At 38.4% G+C, this 27342-nt stretch overlaps 1 protein-coding gene across 2 annotated transcripts in view; it reads right to left on the bottom strand.

Annotated features, from left to right (window-relative positions):
- The window catches only part of FRY (FRY microtubule binding protein), a 150085-nt gene that overhangs the window by 24619 nt on the left and 98124 nt on the right, over nucleotides 1-27342 (bottom strand). For both annotated transcript variants that reach the window (XM_063305708.1, XM_063305709.1), the window contains exons 37-51: nucleotides 26898-27048; nucleotides 25067-25170; nucleotides 23268-23453; nucleotides 22706-22904; nucleotides 21116-21237; nucleotides 20559-20746; nucleotides 20118-20212; nucleotides 16563-17170; nucleotides 15630-15727; nucleotides 15361-15531; nucleotides 11206-11346; nucleotides 9552-9731; nucleotides 7797-7958; nucleotides 4168-4242; nucleotides 2189-2359 (exon numbers count right to left, since the gene is read on the bottom strand). In XM_063305708.1, coding sequence (XP_063161778.1) covers nucleotides 2189-2359; nucleotides 4168-4242; nucleotides 7797-7958; nucleotides 9552-9731; nucleotides 11206-11346; nucleotides 15361-15531; nucleotides 15630-15727; nucleotides 16563-17170; nucleotides 20118-20212; nucleotides 20559-20746; nucleotides 21116-21237; nucleotides 22706-22904; nucleotides 23268-23453; nucleotides 25067-25170; nucleotides 26898-27048 — 2651 coding nt within the window. The remainder of the gene's footprint in view (nucleotides 1-2188; nucleotides 2360-4167; nucleotides 4243-7796; nucleotides 7959-9551; nucleotides 9732-11205; nucleotides 11347-15360; nucleotides 15532-15629; nucleotides 15728-16562; nucleotides 17171-20117; nucleotides 20213-20558; nucleotides 20747-21115; nucleotides 21238-22705; nucleotides 22905-23267; nucleotides 23454-25066; nucleotides 25171-26897; nucleotides 27049-27342) is intronic.

Consider the following 27342-nt stretch of genomic DNA (forward strand, 5'->3'; position numbering starts at 1 on the left):
GCATTATCTTACCTGAAGTTCCTGAATAGCAGATATAACAAATAGGAAACAAATAAAGAAAAGCTTGTGTAAACATATTTGATTTAAATATACTTACAGTCATTACTGCAGCTGACCAATTTATTCCTGTATTAAAAGCTTGAAATACTATAATATTGGTTTCACAGACAAATTAAAATACCAAATTACTTTTCTCTTAACTCTGTGGACCAGCTAAATTACAATTCATATCCACATACAATTAAGCTAGACAAAAAGTGGAGAGAAAACCTACAGTAGGTTTAATTTGCTGACACTAATTAATTTCTATGCCTTTTATGATCAGATCTACTAAATTTACATTAAGAAAGTAAGTCAAATTCTATATCACTAACCAGGAAGGAAGACCTAATGCACTCACAGGGACTTACTTTGAAGGAGACATGCATAGGATTTTTTTTGAAAACCAAAACACAGTTACCTTCTTCGCAGGGCCAGAATCTGCTTTTTATTTTTATTTGTTAAGGGCAAAGAAGTTAGAGTCAATAACAGGAAACATATTACAACACCACCTAGCAACGTTGCTATTGTTACAGGAACATTTTTCCATTATACATACATCCCACTTTTGTAGGCTTTATATCCTGACAGCTACTGTCCCAGTTAAACTAAGGCTAGATATTTAGAATATTCAGATCTCATATTGATCACTGTTGGAAAGAAATGTAGAATTTCAGGAATCATTCAGCAGATTTGGCTCTTGGTTTTGCTATCAAAAGAAGAAAAGCTCCACCATTATTCCTGTTCGAATTCCAGATCAATTCTTTACAATTCCTTGCATCTTTCTACCTATGCAATGTCATTATTTACTCCAGCAAGGACTTTTTCTTTAGAATGCTTTGCTAAAATGTTCCAAATCTAAACATGGCACAGGGCAAAAATTGAATTTGATTTCAATGGAATTTATTTCCAGTTCAGCTCAGCAAGCTGAAGTAGATTAATTTAATTCAAAATCAAACAACTTGGTAGCGATGGATATACTGTAGTCCCTGCCAAGTAGCTAGTATCAAATGTCTTTGCCTTAGGCTGCCCCCTTTCTAGCAAAGCACCCTCTCATCACTGCCATCAGCACTCCTGCAGAACACGTTTTGGAACAGATCAAGAAGCCAAACTGTTGCTACCACATATCCTGTCTCTCATTATCCTCTTCCAGAACAGCCCAAATTTGGCCTGTCATATACCAGGCTATTTATCTTTAATGAGTCAGGAGGCTTTATTTACAACAGTGAGGTGACACTCACTGGTGATATTACTCTCCCTAAAATATTCCTTGAATAATCTCCTTCCTTTCCTACATCCACTGCCTGAATGGAGCAAAATATTGTCAGAGCACTATCCAGTATTCTCCAGCACCCAGTGCTGATATTTTCTTCAGTTAACCAGAAATAATTATTTCTAGAGGGAAGAGATCCATATGAACTATAAAAATATTCTTTAGAAACAAAATAAAACCCAAACAAGACCATGCAGTTTAAATATAGCAAGTAAACTGGATAGCAGGCCTTTCCAACGACTCCAGTAAAAGACAGACAGGCTTTTACCTGCCAAGACGTAATTACAGGCCCTCAAGCTTCTGTTTTTCTTCTACAGGGACTGACGAAATTGCAAATGCAGAACACCAGGGTTTCTAAGTGCACTATGTTAAGGCAGTGGAAGCATTAAAGATGTACACAGAGCAGTCTTAAGTTTAGCTTTCTGGAAGGTCATTGATGAAATTGCCTGCTTTTAAAACCATTGTATAATGGGTTTATGAGGCATGTATTCAGGTCACCAATCAGCATTTCAAACATTTGGTTAAAAACGGTTAAAGTATTGTGTTTCATTTTAATATATGGAAAATTTAGTATTAGTTTTAATTTTAGTATTAGAGTAGTTCATTAAGCTCTAACATTGTGCTAAGGTTTTCGTACTGGGCAGTAAAATATCATGAACCTTAAATATGTTTGGAGTGGTAACCTGCCAACCGTTATGCTACTTTTACCCATACTGTGAAAAACATTCCAAAAATGTTCATGCAAAATCAAGATTATAGCTACTCAGTTAAGCATTTGCTAAAATATGAAGAGAATATTATTACTGTTGTGAAGGGCTAAAATGGGGCTTAATCTATGGTAGGAGCAAAGATCTTTCAAAAAAGAATATACCATACCTCGCCATCTTCTAATTCCACATCTAGGAAGTCAAAATCTCTAAAGACTCTGAACTGTTGCTCGCTGTTTGAATCATCCATATTCTCTTGCTCACGTTGCCCGTCTTCTGAAGCTACCAGACTAGTTTGGTGCTCAATCAGATCCAAATCTCCACAGGAAGAAAAAATGACCTAAACATTGAAAAGGGATGACTTTCTTTTAAAAACTCTTCTATGGTTCCTCCTACTAGCCTTAAATCTAGTGGACTATTCAGAAACAGTATTTTCAGTACACACCTAATTCCTTCAGAGAGTATTTTTAGAAGACTCTTTTATATTATTTACGTTGGACAGATGCCTTCAGATTAAACTTGAACAAAGACACAACTCTGAACTGCAGAAACCCGTCCAATACTTCTTAATGGCTGCAGACTGATGCAGCCTTAGTGTGTCTTTGCATTTAGGGGAAAAAGATGTAACTGCAAAAAATGGGCAGGCAAAGAGCTGCATGAATTCTGCCACTCCCCTCAGTTGTTACAAGTTAAAATACATGGATTACTTAGAAAGTATTATGGTTTTGCTGACCTAGTTTTTTAATTTAATTTTATTTGCAGAATAATGCAGAGTTGCTTCTTGGTAGACTGTGATCATACACTATCAGCAAATTAGCCAAATGAAAAAGATGGCATTCTGCAGTACCTATTGCCCTACCAAAATTTAACTAGTCTAAGTGCTGATACTGGACATTCCCTCCAGGAAGTTTGAGATAATACAGTCTCACTATAATTCCCAAAACAAAGAATAAAACCAGGTCAAAAATAAGTCATCCCAGTATTTCAGAAATTTTCATTTTACTACTTAATCCCATAGGTATTAACTAGAAATAATACAGATTTTCACTTTAAAATTAAAATTATCTATATGGCATTTGGAGTTCTCAAAGCAACTGACGATATAAAGTAAAAGATGACAAAATAAGATTAAAAATTAATACAATGTGTTTTATTAAACTGCATTTAATACTGGACAGAAGAATTTGTAGTCCAATTTTATGTTGGATAGGAGAGATAGAGAGTAATAGATGGGATGACATGAAAAACCAAGGCAACTTTGCCGTACATGCAGTTTTGGCTTTTACTTCATATAGCACAAAATTTAGTAGAACCAATTGATTTTTTCACAAATGCCCTTCATAGACAAAAATGTGTTTGTGTATATACTTATTCTATTTATTTGTACATCTAATCAGACCACCTTGTTGCTGTTTTCAAGCAGATAAAACCAAGATACAATAAAATTACAAAGATAAAACAATTGAATAAAACAATGCCCAATAAAACAATAACTATACAAGAACCACATGTGCCAGTCCCTATGTATATAGGATAAATAACTATACCTTGAAGGCGTCACAGAAAAATTCTGTTGATGGCTTTCTGAATGTCAATGTGGTTGCCAAATTCTACAAGATGGGGGGCATCCCAGAGAACCATTGTTGCTGATCACCTCACCTTGGCATTTCCCATACACGGGGAACACTTAACTTCTATAGTTTGGTTAAGGGCTGGTTGCACATCGAGGAGATAGTCCTGATTATACTCAGAGCCAACCCTTGTTGGGCATTGTATGTTTAAATCAGTACTTTGAATTGCATCCATGACCTACTGGAAGTTAGTGCAGCATCCTCAACACAGGTGTTATATAGCTATAGCAGTTCTCATATGCTGTCATGTAAGATATGCTACAGTTCATGTAAAGTGCATTATTATTCCAGTGGTGATGAGAGCATATGTCACCACTGCCACCACCTTCCACTCTAGGTAGGCTCACAACTGGCACCCCAGCCAAAGATGGCCAAAAGCCACCATGGCCTCCATCTGCAAATCCAGCAGGACCCATGAGTTCAGGAGGACTATGTCAGGCAAATGAAAGATAATAGCTGAACATGAAGATGTAAATTAATTATGCATAAATGGTATAAGAAGAAATGTGAAACTTACTGAGGGGTTTTTACTCAGACCAACTTCTTGACCACAAAGACTAAGAACATGCACCAGCTTTTCTTTTGTTCTTTTCTTTAAAAAATGAAAGTGAAAGAAAAAGATTTTTAAAATAATGTTACACATAACAGTTTTTCGAATAATAAGAGAGGAAGTAGGGATGTTTATAAGGAAATCCATAACTCCAGCTCCAGCTCTCCATAATTTTAACCAAATCATCATGCCCTAATAAATTTAAGAAGGAGCAATCTGGCAAAATATTACCTTGGTGCTGTTTGGACCCTCTGTGTTTCAATACTTGTTAAACAGTATTTCTATATTTCTGAACCTTCAGCAAAGGATCGTTACCTTGTCGTGGTGCTGGAGCTTGAGCACCTCAATGATGCCATGAGCTAAACTGTGAAGGGCCACCCAAGACGGGAAGGTCATGACAGAGAGGTCAGACTAAATGCGATCCCTGGGGAAGGTAATGGCAACCCACCCCAGTATTCTTGCCGTGAAAACTAAATGGATCAGTACAACCAGAGATATGTCGGTATACCATCGGAAGATGAGACCCCCAGGTTGGAAGATGGTCAAAATGCTACTGGGGAGGAACAGAGGATGAGCTCAACTAGCCCCAGACGTGATGACGCAGCTAGCTCAAAGCCGAAAGGACGGCTAGCGGCCGATGGTGCTGGTGGTGAACGGCGAATCCGATGTTCTAAGGATCAACACACCATTGGAACCTGGAATGTAAGATCTATGAGCCAGGGCAAATTGGATGTGGTTATTGGTGAGATGTCAAGATTAAAGATAGACATTCTGGGTGTCAGTGAACTGAAATGGACTGGAATGGGCCACTTCACATCAAATGACCACCAGATCTACTACTGTGGACAAGAGGACCACAGAAGAAATGGAGTAGCCTTCATAATTAATAGTAAAGTGGCTAAAGCAGTGCTTGGATACAACCCAAAAAACGACAGAATGATCTCAATTCGAATTCAGGGCAAGCCATCTAACATCACAGTGATCCAAATATATGCCACAACCACAGATGCTGAAGAAGCTGAAGTAGAGCAGTTCTATGAGGATCTGCAGCACCTACTGGATGACACGCCTAAAAGAGATGTTATTTTCATCACGGGAGACTGGAATGCTAAGGTGGGCAGTCAAATGACACCTCGAATTACAGGTAAGTATGGCCTAGGAGAACAAAACGAAGGAGGACATAGGCTGATAGAATTTTGCCAAGACAATTCACTCTGCATAACAAACACTCTCTTCCAACAACCTAAGAGACGGCTTTATACATGGACTTCACCAGATGGACAACACCGAAATCAGATCGACTACATCCTTTGCAGCCAAAGGTGGAGCACATCTGTACAGTCGGTAAAAACAAGGCCTGGAGCTGACTGTAGTTCCGATCACGAACTTCTTCTTGCACAATTTAGGATCAGACTAAAGAGATTAGGGAAGACCCACAGATCAGCTAGATATGAGCTCACTAATATTCCTAAGGAATATGCAGTGGAGGTGAAGAATAGATTTAAGGGACTGGACTTAGTAGATAGGGTCCCGGAAGAACTATGGTCAGAAGTTGGCAGCATTGTTCAGGAGGCGGCAACAAAATACATCCCAAAGAAAGAGAAAACCAAGAAGGCAAAATGGCTGTCTGCTGAGACACTAGAAGTAGCCCAAGAAAGAAGGAAAGCAAAAGGCAACAGTGATAGGGGGGGAGATGCCCAATTAAATGCAAAATTCCAGAGGTTAGCCAGAAGAGATAAGGAATTATTTTTAAACAAGCAATGCGCGGAAGTGGAAGAAGACAATAGAATAGGAAGGACAAGAGACCTCTTCCAGAAAATTAGAAACATTGGAGGTAAATTCCAGGCAAAAATGGGTATGATCAAAAACAAAGATGGCAAGGACCTAACAGAAGAAGAAGAGATCAAGAAAAGGTGGCAAGAATATACAGAAGACCTGTATAGGAAGGATAACAATATCGGGGATAGCTTTGACGGTGTGGTCAGTGAGCTAGAGCCAGACATCCTGAAGAGTGAGGTTGAATGGGCCTTAAGAAGCATTGCTAATAACAAGGCAGCAGGAGATGACGGCATCCCAGCTGAACTGTTCAAAATCTTGCAAGATGATGCTGTCAAGGTAATGCATGCTATATGCCAACAAATTTGGAAAACACAAGAATGGCCATCAGATTGGAAAAAATCAACTTATATCCCCATACCAAAAAAGGGAAACACTAAAGAATGTTCAAACTATCGAACAGTGGCACTCATTTCACATGCCAGTAAGGTAATGCTCAAGATCCTGCAAGGTAGACTTCAGCAGTTCATGGAGCGAGAATTGCCAGACGTACAAGCTGGGTTTAGAAAAGGCAGAGGAACTAGGGACCAAATTGCCAATATCCGCTGGATAATGGAAAAAGCCAGGGAGTTTCAGAAAAACATCTATTTCTGTTTTATTGACTATTCTAAAGCCTTTGACTGTGTGGACCATAACAAATTGTGGCAAGTTCTTAGTGGTATGGGGATACCAAGTCATCTTGTATGCCTCCTGAAGAATCTGTATAACGACCAAGTAGCAACAGTAAGAACAGACCACGGAACAACGGACTGGTTTAAGATTGGGAAAGGAGTACGGCAGGGCTGTATACTCTCACCCTACCTATTCAACTTGTATGCAGAACACATCATGCGACAAGCTGGCCTTGAGGAATCCAAGGCTGGAGTTACAATTGCTGGAGGAAACATTAACAATCTCAGATATGCAGATGATACCACTTGGATGGCTGAAAGCGAAGAGGAACTGAGGAGCCTTAGGATGAAGGTGAAAGAAGAAAGTGCAAAAGCTGGCTTGCAACTAAACCTCAAAAAAACCAAGATTATGGCAACCAGCTTGATTGATAACTGGCAAATAGAGGGAGAAAATGTAGAAGCAGTGAAAGACTTTGTATTCCTAGGTGCAAAGATTACTGCAGATGCTGACTGCAGTCAGGAAATCAGAGGACGCTTAATCCTTGGGAGAAGAGAAATGACAAATCTTGATAAAATAGTTAAGAGCAGAGACATCACACTGACAACAAAGGCCCGCATAGTTAAAGCAATGGTGTTCCCCGTAGTAACATATGGCTGCGAGAGCTGGACCATAAGGAAGGCTGAGCGAAGGAAGATCGATGCTTTTGAACTGTGGTGTTGGAGGAAAATTCTGAGAGTGCCTTGGACTGCAAGAAGATCAAACCAGTCCATCCTCCAGGAAATAAAGTCAGACTGCTCACTTGAGGGAATGATATTCAAGGCAAAACTGAAATACTTTGGCCACATAATGAGAAGACAGGACACCCTGGAGAAGATGCTGATGCTAGGGTGAGTGGAAGGCAAAAGGAAGAGGGGCCGACCAAGGGCAAGATGGATGGATGATATTCTAGAGGTGACGGACCCGTCCCTGGGGGAGCTGGGGGTGTTGACGACCGACAGGAAGCCCTGGCGTGGGCTGGTCCATGAAGTCACAAAGAGTCGGAAGCGACTAAACAAATAAACAACAACAACAATATTTCTGAACAACAGCAATTAAATTGGAAATGAATGGAACAAGCCTCCATTACAGAAAATCAGTAAGACTTTTACCTGAGAATACTGAGGTCTCTTCCAACTAACAGGCACAAGGACATTTGAGTTAGACCCAGAAGATGTTGAAGAGGTGCTACGTGTGACAGGCATTATTCTGTGTTTTCCATCACGGCCTGAAGAACTCTGCAGCTCATCATATCGCTTGCCAATAATTGGTGTCTTAAAATAAAACACCAATAAAAAAGTATAAAATTTACATATATTATCCCCACAGTCCATATAGCAACTCTGTAACACAGATTGTTATGTCTTGCACAAAGCAGAGGTTACCAACCACGGCCATCTAGTGAGCTATTGAGTTCGTGACTGAGATGCAGATTAACTTCGTTAAGAAATTACTATTCCCTTAAAATTCATTTGGATTTTAAAAAAATTCTTATACTACTTAATTTAATTAGTTATGGAAATTAATACATATATTAAAGTCTCCATTTTGAAATCTGAAGAGAGCTCTACCTCTGCTGAACAATAGATCTTCACACTGAAAGATATCAAGAACTCAGTGCTTATTGGGAACTTTGAATAAGCTTTAGAGCAAGCACTTTGTTGATATTATTTATTATAATATTTCAATAACAACTCCTATGAAATATCATGAAGCAGTTTGCACTAACATTTAAAAACAATAATAAAAACATCAGTAAATACCTGGGACCTAGAAATAGGGCCTTGTCCATCATGGTGCCTGACCTATGAAACAGCATCCCCCCACCCAAGAATTGTATGGTCCCCACCCTGGCCCTATTTAAACAAGCCCTTAGAACCTGGCTTTATCCCCAGGCCCTGGATTAGAGTGAGTGACGCAACCCTTGTGTGATGTTCTGGTTTTTGTAAATGATTGTTGTTTTTTTATAGGGCAGCCTATACATTCCATAAATAAATAAACAATATAGTTAACAAAGACATCCATATTAAAATGGGTGGGGAGAAAAGAAATCTGGGTCTGTTGCTTCCACAAGGAAACTTTGAGTAAAATCCACACTATTGATTTTAATCAATGACATGGACCGTGGACAGGTTGATCGGCCTGGGCAATGTGGCTATCCTTTCATTGCCCATCAAAAGGCAAAGATTTCCATCTTCCTAAAGCAAGAAATGGAAAATCTGTGATTTCAAGGATCTGGATATCTGGATAATTTGAAGCTGTTCTTTAGCCATAGAAGAAACAAAGTCTGATCCTAAATATAACCAGAGTAGATTGGATTAGGGAAAAGTATATCCCAGTATTTAAAACTTATATTTGTCTTCTAACGGAAAGCCAGCTGTATTGACATGATGGTTTTGCCTTCACACTTTACGAAGATTTTGGAAAACGTTGACATTTAAACTGGCTTTTAAATTATTTAGATTTATGGCAGAGGACTGCATGCAAAGTTAATAAATCCTTGCATTAAATGGTACATGGATTAATGCAGAAGAAAACATTTTTTTTCAAAAAGACCGACTCAATTCTAGATGTCATAACAACTAAAAGTACCATACTGCAGCTTGAGATAGGTTACCAACCCATGGTCTAATCCGAGATTGTTCTCTCTCACTAGAAGTTGGTTTTCAAATGAAGAAATTCTTGATTTCAACAATTAAATAAACAGTATGAGGCAGTAGATTAATTTCATATGTATAGCATGTGGTTTACCTTTGATCTACGAATGAAAATTCATCAAACTTTGGCTAAATTGCCTATTCTGCTTAAATCATTAGCTTTTAAGGATATGCACATGAGGTATATCTTAATTATGGGAAATAGAGTACCTCAGAAATATCAAACTGGAACTCTAAAGTTTTTCCAGGCAGTTCCTTGGAAGCATTGTTCCAGATACAATGTATTTCCATTTTTGAAATATCACTGTGCTGATAAGAGGGTAGAACCAGACTTGCTGAGCGTGAAACCACCAATTTCAGTATATTTAGGGCTTCTCGCCAGTGGATGCTCTGTAAATAAATATTCGCACATTCACATACAAACTCATACACATTGAACAAAAATATATTTGTAAAATTAAAAATATCACTGACAGAGACTGACTTGTGCTGAATAACTATAGCAAATCTGAGTATCGAATAATAATAGTATTTTGAAATATGCTATGTTAAAAAAAAGCACATACTAAATACATCAAGAAGGAAATGTAAGTAATAGTACAGAATATTATCAAGCCTTCTGGGCATTAATTATCCCAAAGAGAATAAAGAAGAGCAAAATGATGTTTTATTTTCTTCTTGTTAGGCTTCTGCTTGGCACAGAATTTGACATCCTGACATTTTTGATGTTTTCTAAGGAACAGTTTGTACTTCTAGAGAGAAAGACAACATTGGCTATTTTGAGAAGAGTACAGATTTATTTTATTTTCTAAAGTAATAAAAACAGGTTGCACATAAAATCTTTCTAGTAAAGAGCCTATATTCTTGATCTGTATTAGGAAATGTTCTATTGTACATTACATATTGATTAGGGTTTATGACTTTTTGTACACTAATATGTTAGGAGGAAACAGCAAGTTAAGGAGTATTGTGATGTCTTTGGCTATTAGTACTTTTTTCTGTTCTCCTTTATTTTACCATTATTTATTAATGTCAGATACTTTTACCATCTAATTTAACATACAAGTATTTACTGGAAACTTTGGTTTTAGCAATCCCTAAACAAAGTAACTATAATATACAAGAGCCATTGGTCTAGTGGTTAAGGTGCTGGGTTAGAAACCAGAAGTCTATGAGTTCTAGTCCCACCTTAGACATGAAAGCCGGCTGGGTGACCTTGGGCCAGTCACTGTCCCTCAGCCCAGCTCACCTCACAGGGTTGTTGTTGTGTGGAAAATAGGACTAGGAAGGAGTATTAGGTATGTTTGCCACCTTGACTTATTTATAAAGATAATAAAGGCGGGATAAAAATAAATTAATAAATAATACAAAGCGATTTGCAAAGGATCATTCCATCATATAGAGTTATTCTATTAAGCCATCAGGCAGATATTAACATGGCATTTGCACATAATTAACACCTGTCATCTACTGCACAGCTTATTGCCTTAGCTGCCCATTCTTTTGTTCTTAATCTTGCAGCTTGAACAAATCACACAACTTGCTATATTCCAAAGGTATCAGGATCTGCCACCAGGAAGCAAATTTTGCTCTGTGAAGTTCAATTATACTTCTGTAGAAGAGGAATTTAATTGGTGCCAAATTTTGTACTGATTGCCACAATGTACCTGCAGATTTCATTACACAGTGATAACTTCTGACACATATTGCATTACTAAGAAAGAAGTTGTGCAAAGTGCAAATCCCCAGTTTATTTAACAATGTGAAGGAGAATTGTGGTAGGTCTCTGCAACTAACATGAGACATGGAAAGAAACATGTGAATTAATATTGGTTTCTGTACAAGTTCTATGTATAATACTCACCTGTACATATTTTTCTATGGTCTTTAGTACTTCCATGTTAAACTGTTTAACAGGTAAGCTTGATAGGTCCATATAACTAAGAAGACTATAGATTATCTGTAAAAGTGATTGCTGCATGCTAGGAAGTCCCTTTTCCAGTAGCTGTGAAAAAAATTAGACAAATTCATAATCCTTAAATAATCCATAATAATTACTATTATAGACAACTAATGATTAGAATTTTTTATTGTAACTGAAGACAGATTAGAATTTTAGTGTAGCAATAATTTGTGGATATTTGATATACTGAATTAGGAAACTCAGATGTTAAGACTGCACAAAGTTTCCAACTAATTCCAAAAGGTTCTTCAGAGCACATGTAGGTATGAATGTAGCATCTGTCTACAAGACTTTAAAGTAGCTATGTCTTTTCCCAGATCACATAGTGGTGTAAACTGCATTTAAAAGTGCTCCTGCATGCTCCAAGGAACCTTTTTGGAATCAAACCTGGATCATTACACAGCCCTATTGGATATAATCATCACCTGTCATGAGCACTGATGGTGAGCAGGAGGGGGCCCCTATCCAGGGGGGAAAACGCATGCGCAGTAGTGAGGAGTTGAGCGGCCATTCAAAGAGACACAGAACAGACTTGCATTGACTTTTGGGGTTTATCGGTCTGGGATTTCCCACGCTTCTTCAGTTTGTTAGGATTTTCTGTCTAATGTAGCAGTAATAAACACTAGAGACCTATTCCTCGCCTCAGCGTGGTTCCTGGCTGGTAGGACATCACCAACTTCTTTCTGTCACTTGTATCAGAAATATTGTGTTGTTTATTCGTTTAGTCGCTTCCGACTCTTCGTGACTTCATGGACCAGCCCACGCCAGAGCTTCCTGTCGGTCGTCAACACCCCCAGCTCCCCCAGGGACGAGTCCATCGCCTCTAGAATATCATCCATCCACCTTGCCCTTGGTTGGCCCCTCTTCCTTTTGCCCTCCACTCTCCCTAGCATCAGCATCTTCTCCAGGGTATCCTGTCTTCTCATTATGTGGCCAAAGTATTTCAGTTTTGCCTTGAATATCATTCCCTCAAGTGAGCAGTCTGGCTTTATTTCCTGGAGGATGGACTGGTTTGATCTTCTTGCAGTCCAAGGCACTCTCAGAATTTTCCTCCAACACCACAGTTCAAAAGCATCGATCTTCCTTCTCTCAGCCTTCCTTATGGTCCAGCTCTCGCAGCCATATGTTACTACGGGGAACACCATTGCTTTAACTATGCGGACCTTTGTTGTCAGTGTGATGTCTCTGCTCTTAACTATTTTATCAAGATTTGTCATTTCTCTTCTCCCAAGGATTAAGCGACTTCTGATTTCCTGACTGCAGTCAGCATCTGCAGTAATCTTCACAGCTAGAAATACGAAGTCTTTCACTGCTTCTACATTTTCTCCCTCTATTTGCCAGTTATCAATCAAGCTGGTTGCCATAATCTTGGTTTTTTTGAGGTTTAGCTGCAAGCCAGCTTTTGCACTTTCTTCTTTCACCTTCATCCTAAGGCTCCTCAGTTCCTCTTCGCTTTCAGCCATCCAAGTGGTATCATCTGCATATCTGAGATTGTTAATGTTTCCTCCAGTGCTTTTAACTCCAGCCTTGGATTCCTCAAGCCCAGCATGTTGCATGATGTGTTCTGTATACAAGTTGAATAGGTAGGGTGAGAATATACAGCCCCGCTGTACTCCTTTCCCAATCTTAAACCAGTCTGTTGTTCCGTGGTCTGTTCTTACTGTTGCTACTTGGTTGTTATACAGATTCTTCAGGAGGCAGACAAGATGACTTGGTATCCCCATACCGCTAAGAACTTGCCACAATTTGTTATGGTCCACACAGTCCATAGGCTTTAGACTAGTCAATCAAACAGGAATAGATGTTTTTCTGAAACTCCCTGGCTTTTTCCATTATCCAGCGGATATTGGCAATTTGGTCCCTAGTTCCTCTGCGTTTTCTAAACCCAGCTTGTACATCTGGCAATTCTCGCTCCATGAATTGCTGAAGTCTACCTTACAGGATCTTGAGCATTACCGTACTGGCATGTGAAATGAGTGCCACTGTTCGATAGTTTGAACATTCTTTAGTGTTCCCTTTTTTGGTATGGGGATATAAGTTGATTTTTTCCAATCTGATGGCCATTCTTGTGTTTTCCAAATTTGTTGGCATATAGCATGCATTACCTTGACAGCATCATCTTGCAAGATTTTGAACAGTTCAGCTGGGATGCCGTCGTCTCCTGCTGCCTTGTTATTAGCAATGCTTCTTAAGGCCCATTCAACCTCACTCTTCAGGATGTCTGGCTCTAGCTCACTGACCACACCGTCAACACTATTCCCAATATTGTTATCCTTCCTATACAGGTCTTCTGTATATTCTTGCCACCTTTTCTTGATCTCTTCTTCTTCTGTTAGGTCCTTGCCATCTTTGTTTTTGATCATACCCATTTTTGCCTGGAATTTACCTCCAATGTTTCTAATTTTCTGGAAGAGGTCTCTTGTCCTTCCTATTCTATTGTCTTCTTCCACTTCCGCGCATTGCTTGTTTAAAAATAATTCCTTATCTCTTCTGGCTAACCTCTGGAATTTTGCATTTAATTGGGCATATCTCCCCCTATCACTGTTGCCTTTTGCTTTCCTTCTTTCTTGGGCTACTTCTAGTGTCTCAGCAGACAGCCATTTTGCCTTCTTGGTTTTCTCTTTCTTTGGGATGTATTTTGTTGCCGCCTCCTGAACAATGCTGCCAACTTCTGTCCATAGTTCTTCCGGGACCCTATCTACTAAGTCCAGTCCCTTAAATCTATTCTTCACCTCCACTGCATATTCCTTAGGAATATTAGTGAGCTCATATCTAGCTGATCTGTGGGTCTTCCCTAATCTCTTTAGTCTTGATCCTTGTGCAAGAAGAAGTTTGTGATCTGAACTACAGTCAGCTCCAGGTCTTGTTTTTACCGACTGTATAGATGTGCGCCACCTTTGGCTGCAAAGGATGTAGTCAATCTGATTTCGGTGTTGTCCATCTGGTGAAGTCCATGTATAAAGCCGTCTCTTAGGTTGTTGGAAGAGAGTGTTTGTTATGCAGAGTGAGTTGTCTTGGCAAAATTCTATCAGCCTATGTCCTGCTTCGTTTTGTTCTCCCAGGCCATGCTTACCTGTAATTCCAGGTGTCATTTGACTGCCCACCTTAGCATTCCAGTCTCCCGTGATGAAAATAACATCTCTTTTAGGCGTGTCATCCAGTAGGTGCTGCAGATCCTCATAGAACTGCTCTACTTCAGCTTCTTCAGCATTTGTGGTTGGGGCGTATATTTGGATCACTGTGATGTTAGATGGCTTGCCCTGAATTCAAATTGAGATCATTCTATCGTTTTTTGGATTGTATCCAAGCACTGCTTTAGCCACTTGACTATTAATTATGAAGGCTACTCCATTTCTTCTGTGGTCCTCTTGTCCACAGTAGTAGATCTGGTGGTCATTTGATGTGAAGTGGCCCATTCCAGTCCATTTCAGTTCACCAATGACCAAAATGTCTATCTTTAATCTTGACATCTCACCAATAACCACATCCAATTTGCCCTGGCTCATAGATCTTACATTCTAGGTTCCAGTGGTGTGTTGATCCTTAGAACATCGGATTCGCCGTTCACCACCAGCACCGTCGGCCGCTAGCTGTCCTTTCGGCTTTGAGCTAGCTGCATCATCACGTCTGGAGCTAGTTGAACTCATTCTCTGTTCCTCCACAGTAGCATTTTGACCATCTTCCGACCTGGGGTCTCATCTTCCGATGGTATACCGACATATCTCTGGTTGTACTGATCCATTTAGTTTTCACGGCAAGAATACTGGGGTGGGTTGCCCTTACCTTCCCCAGGGATCACATTTAGTCTGACCTCTCTGTCATGACCTTCCTGTCTTGGGTGGCCCTTCACGGTTTAGCTCATGGCATCATTGAGGTGCTCAAGTTCCAGCACCACGACAAGGTAACAATCCTTTGCTGAAGCAGAAATATTGTACATTTTCTCAAAATAATTTCTGTAATATGTATTGAGACACCCAACCTTGTTCTAAATCCTTCAGAAATTCTGTTGTTAGAAGCGTTAGAAGCCAAGAAGGGATTAACTAACTAAAAACATACCTCAGCTAGATAAGTAATCATATTCAGAGTAATGTCAGCAAATGCTTCATGAAGGTAACGGCAAACAACATTCACCCATGTTGCACAATCTCTCGTGTAGCTGCGTGTTTTATAGAGAGTCATGACATGTGCAAGATTTGACAACTTCGGGTTCTTTTCTTCTAGACAGACCTAACAACAAGCGAACAACAAAATACATTAAAAGCAGGCGGAAAAACAAGGCAGCCCTAGTTTAAAAAGCTCCACAAAGTATTAAACATAGAGAATACCTGAGCAATCCTCTCTGCTATATCCTTGCAGAGCTGATTTGGACCATCAAAGTGCTGAATTAAATGAGGCAGAAGGCATAAAACATTCAATGGGAATCCTGGCATTAAAAAACAGAAATTGAGAACAGATATAGATGTGAAGCTGTAATGTATTATATGATAATAAATGAAACTGTGACTGAAAAAAATACTGTATTTACTCAAAATACAATCCATGTCTCTTTTCTTAATTCTGATTATGTGAAAATACTAACTGCATACTTTCAGTTGTTGTTTCAGTAATAAGCAAAATGTATCACTATTAATTATTGCACATAATAATATAATAATATATTACTTATAAGACTTCCTATGCAGTATGGTATATTCCATAGGTTTATATGCCTGGGGGAATCAATGACAAAATAGTAGATTATACGTGCATTATACTAAACTAAATGGTTAACTGAGCATCTTCTTACATAGAAATAAAGAAGAAAGTCACAATAAGTTGGAAAAAAAGCTAAAATTAAGAAAAGAGAGGAAGTTTCCCAATTCCTCTTTAAATTGTAAATTAATACCCACTTCATCAATAGAAGTAAAAGGAAGTAAAGGCTGAAGGAGAGGAAGTGTGGGAAACTTGGAATATGACATAATACGCATTCTTTTCACTATAATTCATCAGGAAGAGGAGATGGTAGCCCTATAACTCTACTAATATGTAATTGCTTGGCCCAGTGTTTCTCAACCATGGCAACTTGAAGATGTGTGGACTTCAACACCCAGAATTCCTCAGCCAGCCATGGTGGCTTAACCTATTACCAAGATTTTGTAATTAGCTATTTATACAAATACATATGACCAAGTCCAAGTTTAGCCTTCAGTATTTTATGTCACTTTCATTTCATTTTTGTAAAAGAACATATATGTAAACCAAACATCTACTTGACTTACCTATAGCCTGAGAGGAATCCACCATGGATACGCGTGATACTGGAGTCAGCAAACTGAAGAGCTGGAGTGTGAGATCAGTAGTTGTTAGAGAAGTAAAACCTTTAAGCAGAAGTTGCTGGAGCCCTGAGAAATCTGTCCATTTTAGTTGTCCTTGTAGCTTTTCTAATTTTTCCCTGTTTTCTGCTTTATCCAGCGGCAAATGAACAAGTAGCTTACTGAGCAGCCTGAGTGCCATTAGGTACTCAAATTCAAAATCCGATTCCATCAAAGCCACTGCTCCCCAGAAAATGGTAGCCAGCAGGTTAGTTGGATTGTTAATATTGGCGGGGTCTGCAAGACTCTCCTTTAAAGAAGAGGAGCTTCTTGTTTTGAAGGAGAGGCCTTGCTGAGTGCAAGCCTGAATCCTATCCAGTGTGGCGCTGCGAGGGGGGTCGGAAGCTCTGTCCACAACCCCAAACTTTTTGGGCACCGAAAAGCTCCTCTGATGTCTGCTACGCTCAGCAGTGCCTGGACTGCCACTGGCAGCTCCTGGGTTCACATTAAGCTGTCCTGTGCTCTTCCGATTGGCAGTCAGTTTTGTACTTGAAGTCAAGTCTGGTGAGGATGAACTAAGAGAAAACAATCATACAAATAAATTGTCAGCTGTAATATTAAGCAAAAATACCAGCAAGGAGAGGTTAGAGAAACAAAACAATCCTTCCATAGATTTTTCTGTCCACTGAGCTCAACAGATCATGTCTCATGTGGAGTAATGATGTCCCACTTGCACATTATGGTAACTATTACAAATGGAAATTCATTTTCTGCTAACAAAATTCAAAAGAGTTAATTGTTGTTTGCATACACAGTTAAATAGCTGCACCAACCTTACATCTATTATTTGCATTAAAAGACTTTATTCATTTGTTTGTTTTATCTGGTGCTGCCCAGCTCCAAAGTGATTTGGGGCAGTTCACAATATAATAAACAAAACAAAAACAATATAATAAGGACAGACATGCAACAAAAGATAAACTAGAAAAGAAGGAAACGAGCATGATGGCAGATCAGGCAGAGTACATATCCCACCCAACATCCAATATCCACTACATTTTGGAAAGGTCATTAGGATGCAAAGCGTGAGGGAAATAGCTTAATTGTCCTACACAGTATTTTGTGCCTTTGCATGAAATGGAATAAATTATGAAAAACAAGAATATGTGCAATATCTAACTGATAAAACTAGCAAAACACTTCTTACAAGGGCAGCTCTTCCTCAAATAGGAATTTGATTTTTGCACAAAATATACAAAGAATAAGAACGTCCTTACAATTTTACAATAGTGGGATGAGCAACTTAGAGGCAAATAAAACAAATGCAAATTGTAGGCAACAGGCAGCTGATTTACAGGAAAAATCTTTCAGAGTGATCAGTGGGCAAAACTACAAAGGATAAGAACAGGAACATATTGCTAAGAAAACTCTTGGTTCAGAAAAGAGTTCCAACTCCAGCTGCTGGTTAAGTCAGGCTAGGACTACTACTAAATGCCTTTCCAGCCATTAAAGAAGAAGATTAAGCTTTTAGCTAACATGATCACCTGAAGAAAACTCACACTGAAGAAGGGGCTGGATAGTAGCAGTAGGTTCATGGCTGTACAGTTCATGATATATGCCAACTTCATTCCAGTTTTTCACATTAGCCTAACAGATTATTTGGATAGCAAATGCTATCCTCCAAGAAAAGTCTCCCTTTATTTGATGGGGAGAGAAGACTTAGCTAATACCAAGTATTTCAAGGATAGTCAGTCCTCCTGGTTGAGGCCTTCAGACCTCTCTTCTGAAACCCTGGTGCCCTCCAAGACTGCCCTGAGGTAAGGCAGCATGATTTCTTGCCAGATTTCAATGGAAAATAAAATAAATTAATGCACTAAACCTCCAACAGGCTTAAAAATATCCTCCCAAACTGCAAAAAAAATGTACAGGATGCCATCCTGCCCTTCCTCCAATGACAGAATCAAATCACCATTTTTCTTTCTGGGGCATTAGCTATTAGGATATTTATTTATATTTATTTTGTTGGTAGGCACCTATTCCTGCAGAGTCTAGGCATCTAACAATATAAACATATAAAAATAGTCCCCATACCCCAAATACACATACTGTAAACATGAAAAAAATCACAGAAATATACACCAGTGCCATGCACCTGCAACTCCATCTTCAAAAACAGAAACCTTTGTCCTCTGCAAGATATCATTAAACAACTGTGTGTGCCTCTCTCTCAGAAAGATTTGTCACCCCACTGCAGACTAAAATGGTGGGGGGGGGAGGGAAGGGACAAAATAAAAGTGCATCATATAAGCCATCTTCCTCCACCTATGTTTTAAGAACTATAACTGAAACTTTTTTAGAAAGCAGAGAGTAAAATAATAATGGAACTACTATATGAAAGATTTAAATGCTCTACCCTTCCTTGACAATATGACACTGAGTCAAAGCAAAACACAGTTGCTTTACCTTTCATGCAGCATTCAGAAGAGTATTTTTTTTCCAGTTTATACATGCATCATTCTACCCTATGAACAAACTAGTGGCCTGATATGACAGGGGACAACATGAAGGTGAAGGTAAAACTTGTTCATCTCTGAAAGGATTCATATTTTATTGTGCTTCACTGCTGGGAAGCAAGGAAACTACTAGTATTCCAATATCAGATGTTATGTAGTCACTCACAAAAGTCAATATATCCAAATTATTGCAAAATGTGACACAACAGAGCTGGGAAGGCCTGTGACATAGGAGGAGACTTTGCCTCAAGCTATGTCAGTTTTAGCAGATGCTTTATTTTAGTTCCTTAAATTCCACTAACTTCTTCGACAGGGGAACTAAAAGATGCACTTTCAGTTGTCAACACAGCTGAAGTCAGGGCAAAAGGCTTCCATATGGACAGAGAAAAAAATAAATATGCTCATATAATGGAACAAGAATATGTGCAGCCTACATACTGCAAATAATGGGACTTGTTTTTGAATACTGTTAGTCTTTCAGAAAAAGAAGATGACAAGAGTCCCAAATTCATTTTACTGACTCCTATTGTTTTACAAGATCCATTTCTTTGAAATGCCCTGTTAGCTCAAATGTTGATCTGACATAACATAAATGTCTATCAATATTGCAGTATCTCCACAGTGTAACTGTATATTTTGCATTTGAGTTACATCCTCACCTATGTGTGTGGTGCCTTCGAGTCAGTTTTTGACTCCTGGTGACTGCAGTTTTCCTGGCAAGGTTTTTCAGAAGTGGGTTGCCATTGCCTCCTTCCTAGGGCTGAGAGAGAGTGACTGGCCCAAGGTCACCCAGCTGGCTTTGTGCCTAAAGATGGGACTAGAACTTACGGCCTCCTGGTTTCTAGCCTGATGCCTATCCCCTCACAATCCATATCCTGTAATAATATTCCTGACTGTAAATTTATATATCACTCATCTTGTACAGCTTAGAGTTATATAGAATTCTGAATTCTGTAGCCAAAAGTTTCTAGAAAATAATGTTATACTTAATTGAGTAGAAACTCAGTACCGTGATAAAACTGTCAAAAGATCACTGTTCTTCAGGCAGTCATACAGAGTATCCACAGTGGCTTCTAATGTAAGAAGGGCTTCCATAACATAACCCTGCCAAAAATACAGAAACAGGGTAATTTCAGTATAACCATTCCATTACTATCAGTAATATGAATCATTAATGTCTACTGCCTAATCTTATTTTCCATTAAATATTCAAATGCACTTTTTCATTAAATATTCAAATACCCTCTAATACGATTTTTGGAATGAACAGTGAAAGAGATACTGTTTATGATAAGTGGCTCATACATTTGATATTTGCTAAGCAAAAAGTTAAGAAAAAGATAGAAAATGCCACTGCTGGTCCAATGTGAAAAGCACTGAGCTAGATTGACCAACAGTGAAAGGCAACTTCTTAGGTTTCTACAAAGACAAGATAGAACAGTATTTATACCTGAATTTCTTCTCCATGTTCTCCTATAACTTCCACTAATCTTGAAAGGAGATCTGACAATGCATGTGCTGAAAGTGGCTGTTTTAGAGCCCGAAATATCTGAAAGGAGCGGCCAGCATAATGTCTTGAGGAACTAGAAAGAGCTGTTTGCAATGCAATTTCACTAAGATGCTGCTCCAAATGAAAGCCTGAAAACCAAACCAAACCAGGATTAGTATTACCTTATCTTATAGATAATACATGAATTTAAAATACATCTTTAAAAATTTTCATTTTGAGACAACAAAAATATAAAGGAAGACATTAGCAGGAACTTTTGTAGATTTCTTTTTAATCATAGGGAGGAGGCAAACACAGACTAACAGAATCTCTACAGTCAGTTTCAGATTCCTCTCAAGTTTGGTCTGCCTCTGGTATAAAGTAGTATATACAGAGATTTATTTTATTTTTACTAGCCCTCATGAATTATTCTGAGACTAGGATTTTGTCCAGCAAAGTAAAATTTGAGGAGGCTGCTTGTTAAGTGAAAGTCAGTATAAAATCAATTGATTTAGTACCTGATTTAGAATCTTTAAAGACAGACACAACATGACGTAAAAAATTGGTAAGTTGCTCTGCACTTTTTGTATTCTGGTTTTTGGGAGTGATATCTTCATGGCACCAGAGTGGACCAAATGCCCTTAAAAAACAGAAAATGGGTATATTTTATTTTGAAATTAAAACAATTTGTTTTAAAAAGCACAACACAACTACACAATTCACATACATCCTGCTTCAGCTGAAGACTGTAGGCAAATGGTTTACAATATAGACAAGCTGAAATTCTGCATACTGTAAGGTCTTAATAAGTAAATGTTGATTCAGTCCTATTAGTTCTATTAACACCTTTGGTGGGTGTACCTTTGAGTCAATCTTGACTCCTGCCAAACACATGGAAAAGTCCATGCAGTTTTCTTGCCAAGATTTCAGGAGTGGTTTGCCCTTGCCGCCTTCTTCCTAGGGCTGAGGAAAAATGACTAGCTGGTTTTGTGCCTAAGACAGAACTAGAACTCACAGTATCCCAGCTTCTAGCCTAGTGCTTTAAACCACTACATCAAACTGGCTCTCATTTACACAAATACAATATTTTTTCTGTTCTTATAATACAGAGGTCAACTTGCGAGCACAATGATACCATTCTAGCCAGGAAATGTATCAAACTTGACTATATCAACCTTTCCCATCCTGGTGCCCTTCAGTCAAAGCAGGAGTTCAGGTTCCAACAGCTCTATAGACCCCGCTTTGGGGAAGGCTGAGTTATATGATGCTGTAACTAAGAGCAAATGATCATATGAAAGTGAAGTCAATGCATTCTGAATTATGTTACTATCATGCTAAATGGATGAGAAGGAAGAGTTCACAGTCACTATGTGGGCCATCACAGAAGGGAGAAGAATGTCTTCTTGAGCTGATGTTATTTCATTGAACTGTGGCTGTTTCCTTGCACATGCTCACTATAGCTCACTCTACTGTCAGGACAACTAGGTAAGCCTTGTAACTATTCTAAGTGACCGCTGATGTGCCAAAGGTGTGAATATGTTTATTTCTTTTTAAAAGGTCTAAGAAAAAGTCAGCAAAGATGGATGAGACAGTTTTAGTCAGTGGTGCAGAAAGCATTTCCCATTTCAGTTAACTACAGTATGTAAGACAAAAACAAAGATTAATTCAAGAGCCTGCTATGAATTTCAATGGAGAATGAACGATTTGAGCGACAATGCCAATCTTTATTTCGTAGGGTGATGCTAATTTTTTTAAGAAGCCAGCTTGCCAACCAAAAAAGAATCATTGTATTATACTCTCCTCCCCACAACTTGAAATAAACTGCTCTAAGCAAGTCAAGTGCTCTTTTATGTCTGTTTCCTACTGCTGTTCAATACTAAAGTTCACTGCCAGCTAAGGTTAGAAAGAGGGAACCTCGGTGGCATTTGCAACAGTTGCCTGCTACTTGCTAAGCAGAAAATGGGGACGTCGTACCCATGGTGTTACGCCCAACAAACCTATAATGAAGGATACTTTTTTCAAGGAATTATGAATTATACACATTCTTTTCAAAGCGCACAGGAATGCTTCCAAGAGGCAAAATGGGATTTTTATTCTGTCTTGGTTACCTGGTAGTTAGAAACTCCATCAGTTTGTTTGCTTTTTCATTTGACTCCAAAGCTGGGTCAATGTCTTCTATCTCCTGGGTGATCTGTGGGAGGTTTCCACTGCTTCCTCCAAGGCTGATGCTGGAGGAGGTAGAGCTAGAGCTGAGCCCAGAGTCTGGAACAGGGGAAGACTGATACTCCCTCAGGAAGTCAAAACCACCTAGTAGAAATGGAGAAGAATCTATATAAACACAGAGATCATAATTTTATTAAGCGATAGCCAATGCTGTGAGATAGGAGGCCAAATACATATGTACATGCATACATACATACTGTACATACATACATTTTTTATTAAGAAACACAGGAAAAATATGTCTTTGAAGAAAAATTAGCTGATACAGATCCAGGCAGAACATCAAGTACTAAAACAGAATATATGTCTAAAATGTGCTTCTGCAGAAAAGGAGTCTTTGTAATATCCTCCATTCTTTTCTATGCTGACCACCACAGAGTTATGAAAGTGGTAACAGCCAAGCTCAAACAAAATTGAAATATAGCCCAAGAACTGGTTTTTCATTACCTGTATAGAAGAATTCAGGCAAATACACAGGCTGGACTGTAAGTGTCTTGGTTTCATTCATCTCTCTAGTCTGAAGAAGCACTGAGGCTATGGCTTGAAAATTGCTATTGCATGACAACACAATCAGGAGATGGAGCAGCAGCTTCTTGCTATGCTCAAAGACTTCTGGACGATAATGATCAAGGCCTAAAGGAAAACAATCATCAAGGCTGACTAAGAAGCACAAAAAAAATATCATGTTCTAGGAAAAGGGAAGAGAATTTAAGAGGTGCCTTTTATCTGGGAAAATCAAAGCAAATGCGAGATAGTTCTATTCTTGTAAATACAGTATGCATGATTTTTGTATGATCTTAAACCAGAGCTATAGCATTTAATTAATAATTGATTGATTGATGAATGGGTGCACCATTGGGAGACCTGATTGATCAGGTTAGGGACAGATCACGCTGGACAAGTTCTATCTGGGTGGTTGCTAAGAGCTGACACCAATTTGGCACATAATTAAAAAGTTAATTAGATATCAGCCTTCCCAGATAGACCAGACAGGAAACAGAACCAGATGAGCTAATTCTACTTTATTGTAAGGCTACATTAACAGAATCTTGCATATCTGAAAGTACAAATCTCCCGCTGTCTCTTTTTACAGCCTGATAAGTTAGGGAGGATCCTTTCTGAGTTTCTTTTTCTTCCTGTTATGCAGCTGCAGGCTCCTCCCCCTCTTGTCTAATCTTCCCCAGGCAGCACCTCCTTCCCACATCTTCCAAGGTCATTTCCATATACCATTACATCAGCACTATAGCTGCAACATTTAATTGTATTAATCAGTTTTAAAAGTTAATTGATTATAATAAAGTATTAACACCCTAGAGTAAAGCTTGATTCCTGCTGATATACATGGACACAGCCATAACTTCTTGGCAATAATATGGTAGTAGTTTGTCACTGCCTTCTTCTGGGATTTTTTAAAATTTCCCAGTCTAGTTTACAACCCTGGAATTCCATGGACATTTCCCAGCGAAATATTGATAGCAAGTATTAGAGGATTCCACCTCTAATGCTTGTGTCTTTTAAGATAATGCTTCACATGACCCATGGTCCTAGCAACAACCAAATGTTTTGGTTATAATGAGAGAATCCAGGTGCAGATGGTATAACTGGAGAAATATAAAAAATATGGATGTTGTCCATGACTTGTTTAACATGATGTTTGGAACTCTGTTCGCTGCCCAGAGATCCTTTGGTAGACAGACAGCTATATACATTTGTTTAATAAATAAATAAATAATAAATGTATGTGAAAAATGTACCTATTACTGACAATTAGAGGAATATCTAATCAATGAGGTAGCAAGTGGCAGTGCAGAAACTATGGTGGATTAATTTGCTAAGTGTGCTTGGGAAGGATATAATCAACAAAATGTGAGATGTGCAGTGCAGCTTTACACCAAGAATGAAGTATGCTGACCAAATTTTGACCCCACTAAATTTGTGTTCAGTAAAGTCATAGTCTGGAATCATATACTGGCCTAAGCCATAATAATGTTGGTTCCACTTTATTGTATTCCACAAACTCAGATACTATGGTTTATAAACCATGGTTCATAAACCATGGTTTATAGTTTTATATTTTGCACAAAACATGGTCTATAGAATAAATTATTATTTAAAAGTTTAAATCTCTGTGATATATAAATAAATCCACTGTGTAAAAGGGAAAAAACACAGGAATAGAGTGACAGAAGATTAATATAAACAAACTCAGTTTTCACTTAAATTCTTCTTTAGTCATTATTTCTTACCTAAAAACAGAGCATGCAACAGTAACGGAAGATGAAGAGCCCAATCTTCTCTTACACTATGATCTACTACCATCTCAGTCATGAAGATGACAGCAATGTTACACCTAACAAGAAAAATAAAATCAATCAATTCAAAAATTGCAATGAGAAATAGGAGAAAAGCAGCAAATATGAAGAAGCTGATCAGAAAACAGAGAACAGCACAAGTACCCATGGTAATTTCTAAGCCATAGTAAAAGTAAAGGAAATAGAAGGGCGGTTAATGTGAGGAAAGGAATTGATAAACATATATACTCTGTACCGAATGTTCAGTGAGTCTGTCAGTAGTGCATTAACAAAATAGTCTCTCCCTGACTGGTCCCTGGCAACCCTCAACATCTGAAAGGTTAGACAGCCTTCTGGAATAAATTTCATAGGGGAAGTACAGGAGGTTCAGGGGAAGAGAAGGGAGTGAAAGTGCTATGGCAAAATAAAAGTACTCCTTTGCAGGGCCTGGTGCTCATTTTGTTTTGGCATTCCAGGAGTCATCACGGGAGAAACATACAGACATGTTTATATTAAAATTCAATACAGTAATCATTAAAAATATAGTTTACAATGTGATTGATCTGTCAAAACCTCACAAGGGTCTGTTTTAAGAAAAATGCTTCACAATATGATACACAATCTTAATTAATTTAGATCATTTATCTAATGCTAGTATTTTCTATGTACAAAATAATCAAATATTATCAATCAAACCATTCCCTTGTGGCAAAACAGACTGATAACTGGAACAGATGCATGAAAATAATGACTCACAGGCTGCAAAGTTTGCAGTCCCTCAGCATGAAAAATAGGGAAAATTAAAAGAAGCCAGTTCAAATAATATTTCACCTCTATCACAAACATAATTTGTTTTGAAACTCATTCAGCACTTTTCTGAACTTTTTTGTCAAAAGAATCAAGAACAAAAGGATCAAGTTTAAAATTTAGTTTTCTTAGCCATTGAAACAACTAGAAAGACCAGAAATTAGCATGAAGGCACTACAAATATCACCAGAAGTGCCCTAGGGAGTGATGATATGCCCATCTCTCAGATGCTGCATAAAAATAGATGGCCACATAGATTAGTGGAGAATCCATCTTTTTATATGTACAAGTCCTGGGAAGATATGCACATCAACATTTTGTGGACAACATTAGAACATCCATGTCAAAATTTTTATGATAGCCCATAACTAAATGTCAGTGTCGTTAGTACAAACATTTAGAATGCCCACAAGCCGGGTATTAGGGAAAAAACTTTTCAACTTGAAAAGCAAATATTGAATGCTTCATTGAACTTTAAGGAATGAGTTTTGTTTTGTTCTAATGTTGGTTTTAAACAATTTTCAAACAAAGGGTAGAACAAGACAACAGAAGACACAAAAGCTTACTGACATGGAACAGATCTTAAACAATCGTTCTGTTTATACTGAGAAGATACAGTGATTACAGATGTTCTGTTTAAATTGTGTGAGTGAATAACTGGAATATACAGCTCCTGCCCTATCCATATAATTTCTAGTAAGTTATAAGAATATCACAAATCACTCAAAGTGTATTGACTTTGACTGAAACATATGCTGACCCCCACTCTGTTGATGTCGTGATGTCACTGACAATGGCTTCTATGGCTTACAAGCAGGGGGCAAAATCATAGTGGAGCCTCAGATTAAAAAGTATTGTCCACTTCTAATCTGTAGAATACGTCAGACAAGTTTTAGAACTCTTAAGATAGAATGAACAATTAGAAGATAAACTAGTTAAAATATTTTAGGAAACAAGGGTTTCTTTATATTCTGCTTACCTATGGAGTGGTCCCCGTGGTGTAATCGTTTCTGGAAGGTAGTCAACAAGTGGTGCCCAGCACCCTCCATTAAACGGCATTGGTAAAGGTTGTGGCTGTTTCATTTCCACAATATTCAGCAGCCAACTTGTATATGGAGAAATAGGATCATCTGCACAGAAACATTTATTACATTTTTATACTGTCCTTTTTGGGGCAGTGTACAGGTAAATTAAGATCAGAAAAACAATGCAGTGGAAAGATCAAATCTCAGTGTCTTCTATGATAGCCAAAAGACAATAATGTATGCCTTGAGAGGATATTCCAAAACTGGGGTGCTATCTTTAAAAAGGTCCTGTTTTCTGCAGACCCCTAGGGTCTCAGATGATGCCTAGGATAGGTGGGCAGCAAGCCATGTAGGGCTTTAAAGCAGCATTTAAACTAATCTAGATAGACACAGTGCAGA

Source organism: Candoia aspera, chromosome 5 (assembly GCF_035149785.1).
Source record: "Candoia aspera isolate rCanAsp1 chromosome 5, rCanAsp1.hap2, whole genome shotgun sequence".
In the NCBI taxonomy this organism is placed as follows: Eukaryota; Metazoa; Chordata; class Lepidosauria; order Squamata; family Boidae; genus Candoia; species Candoia aspera.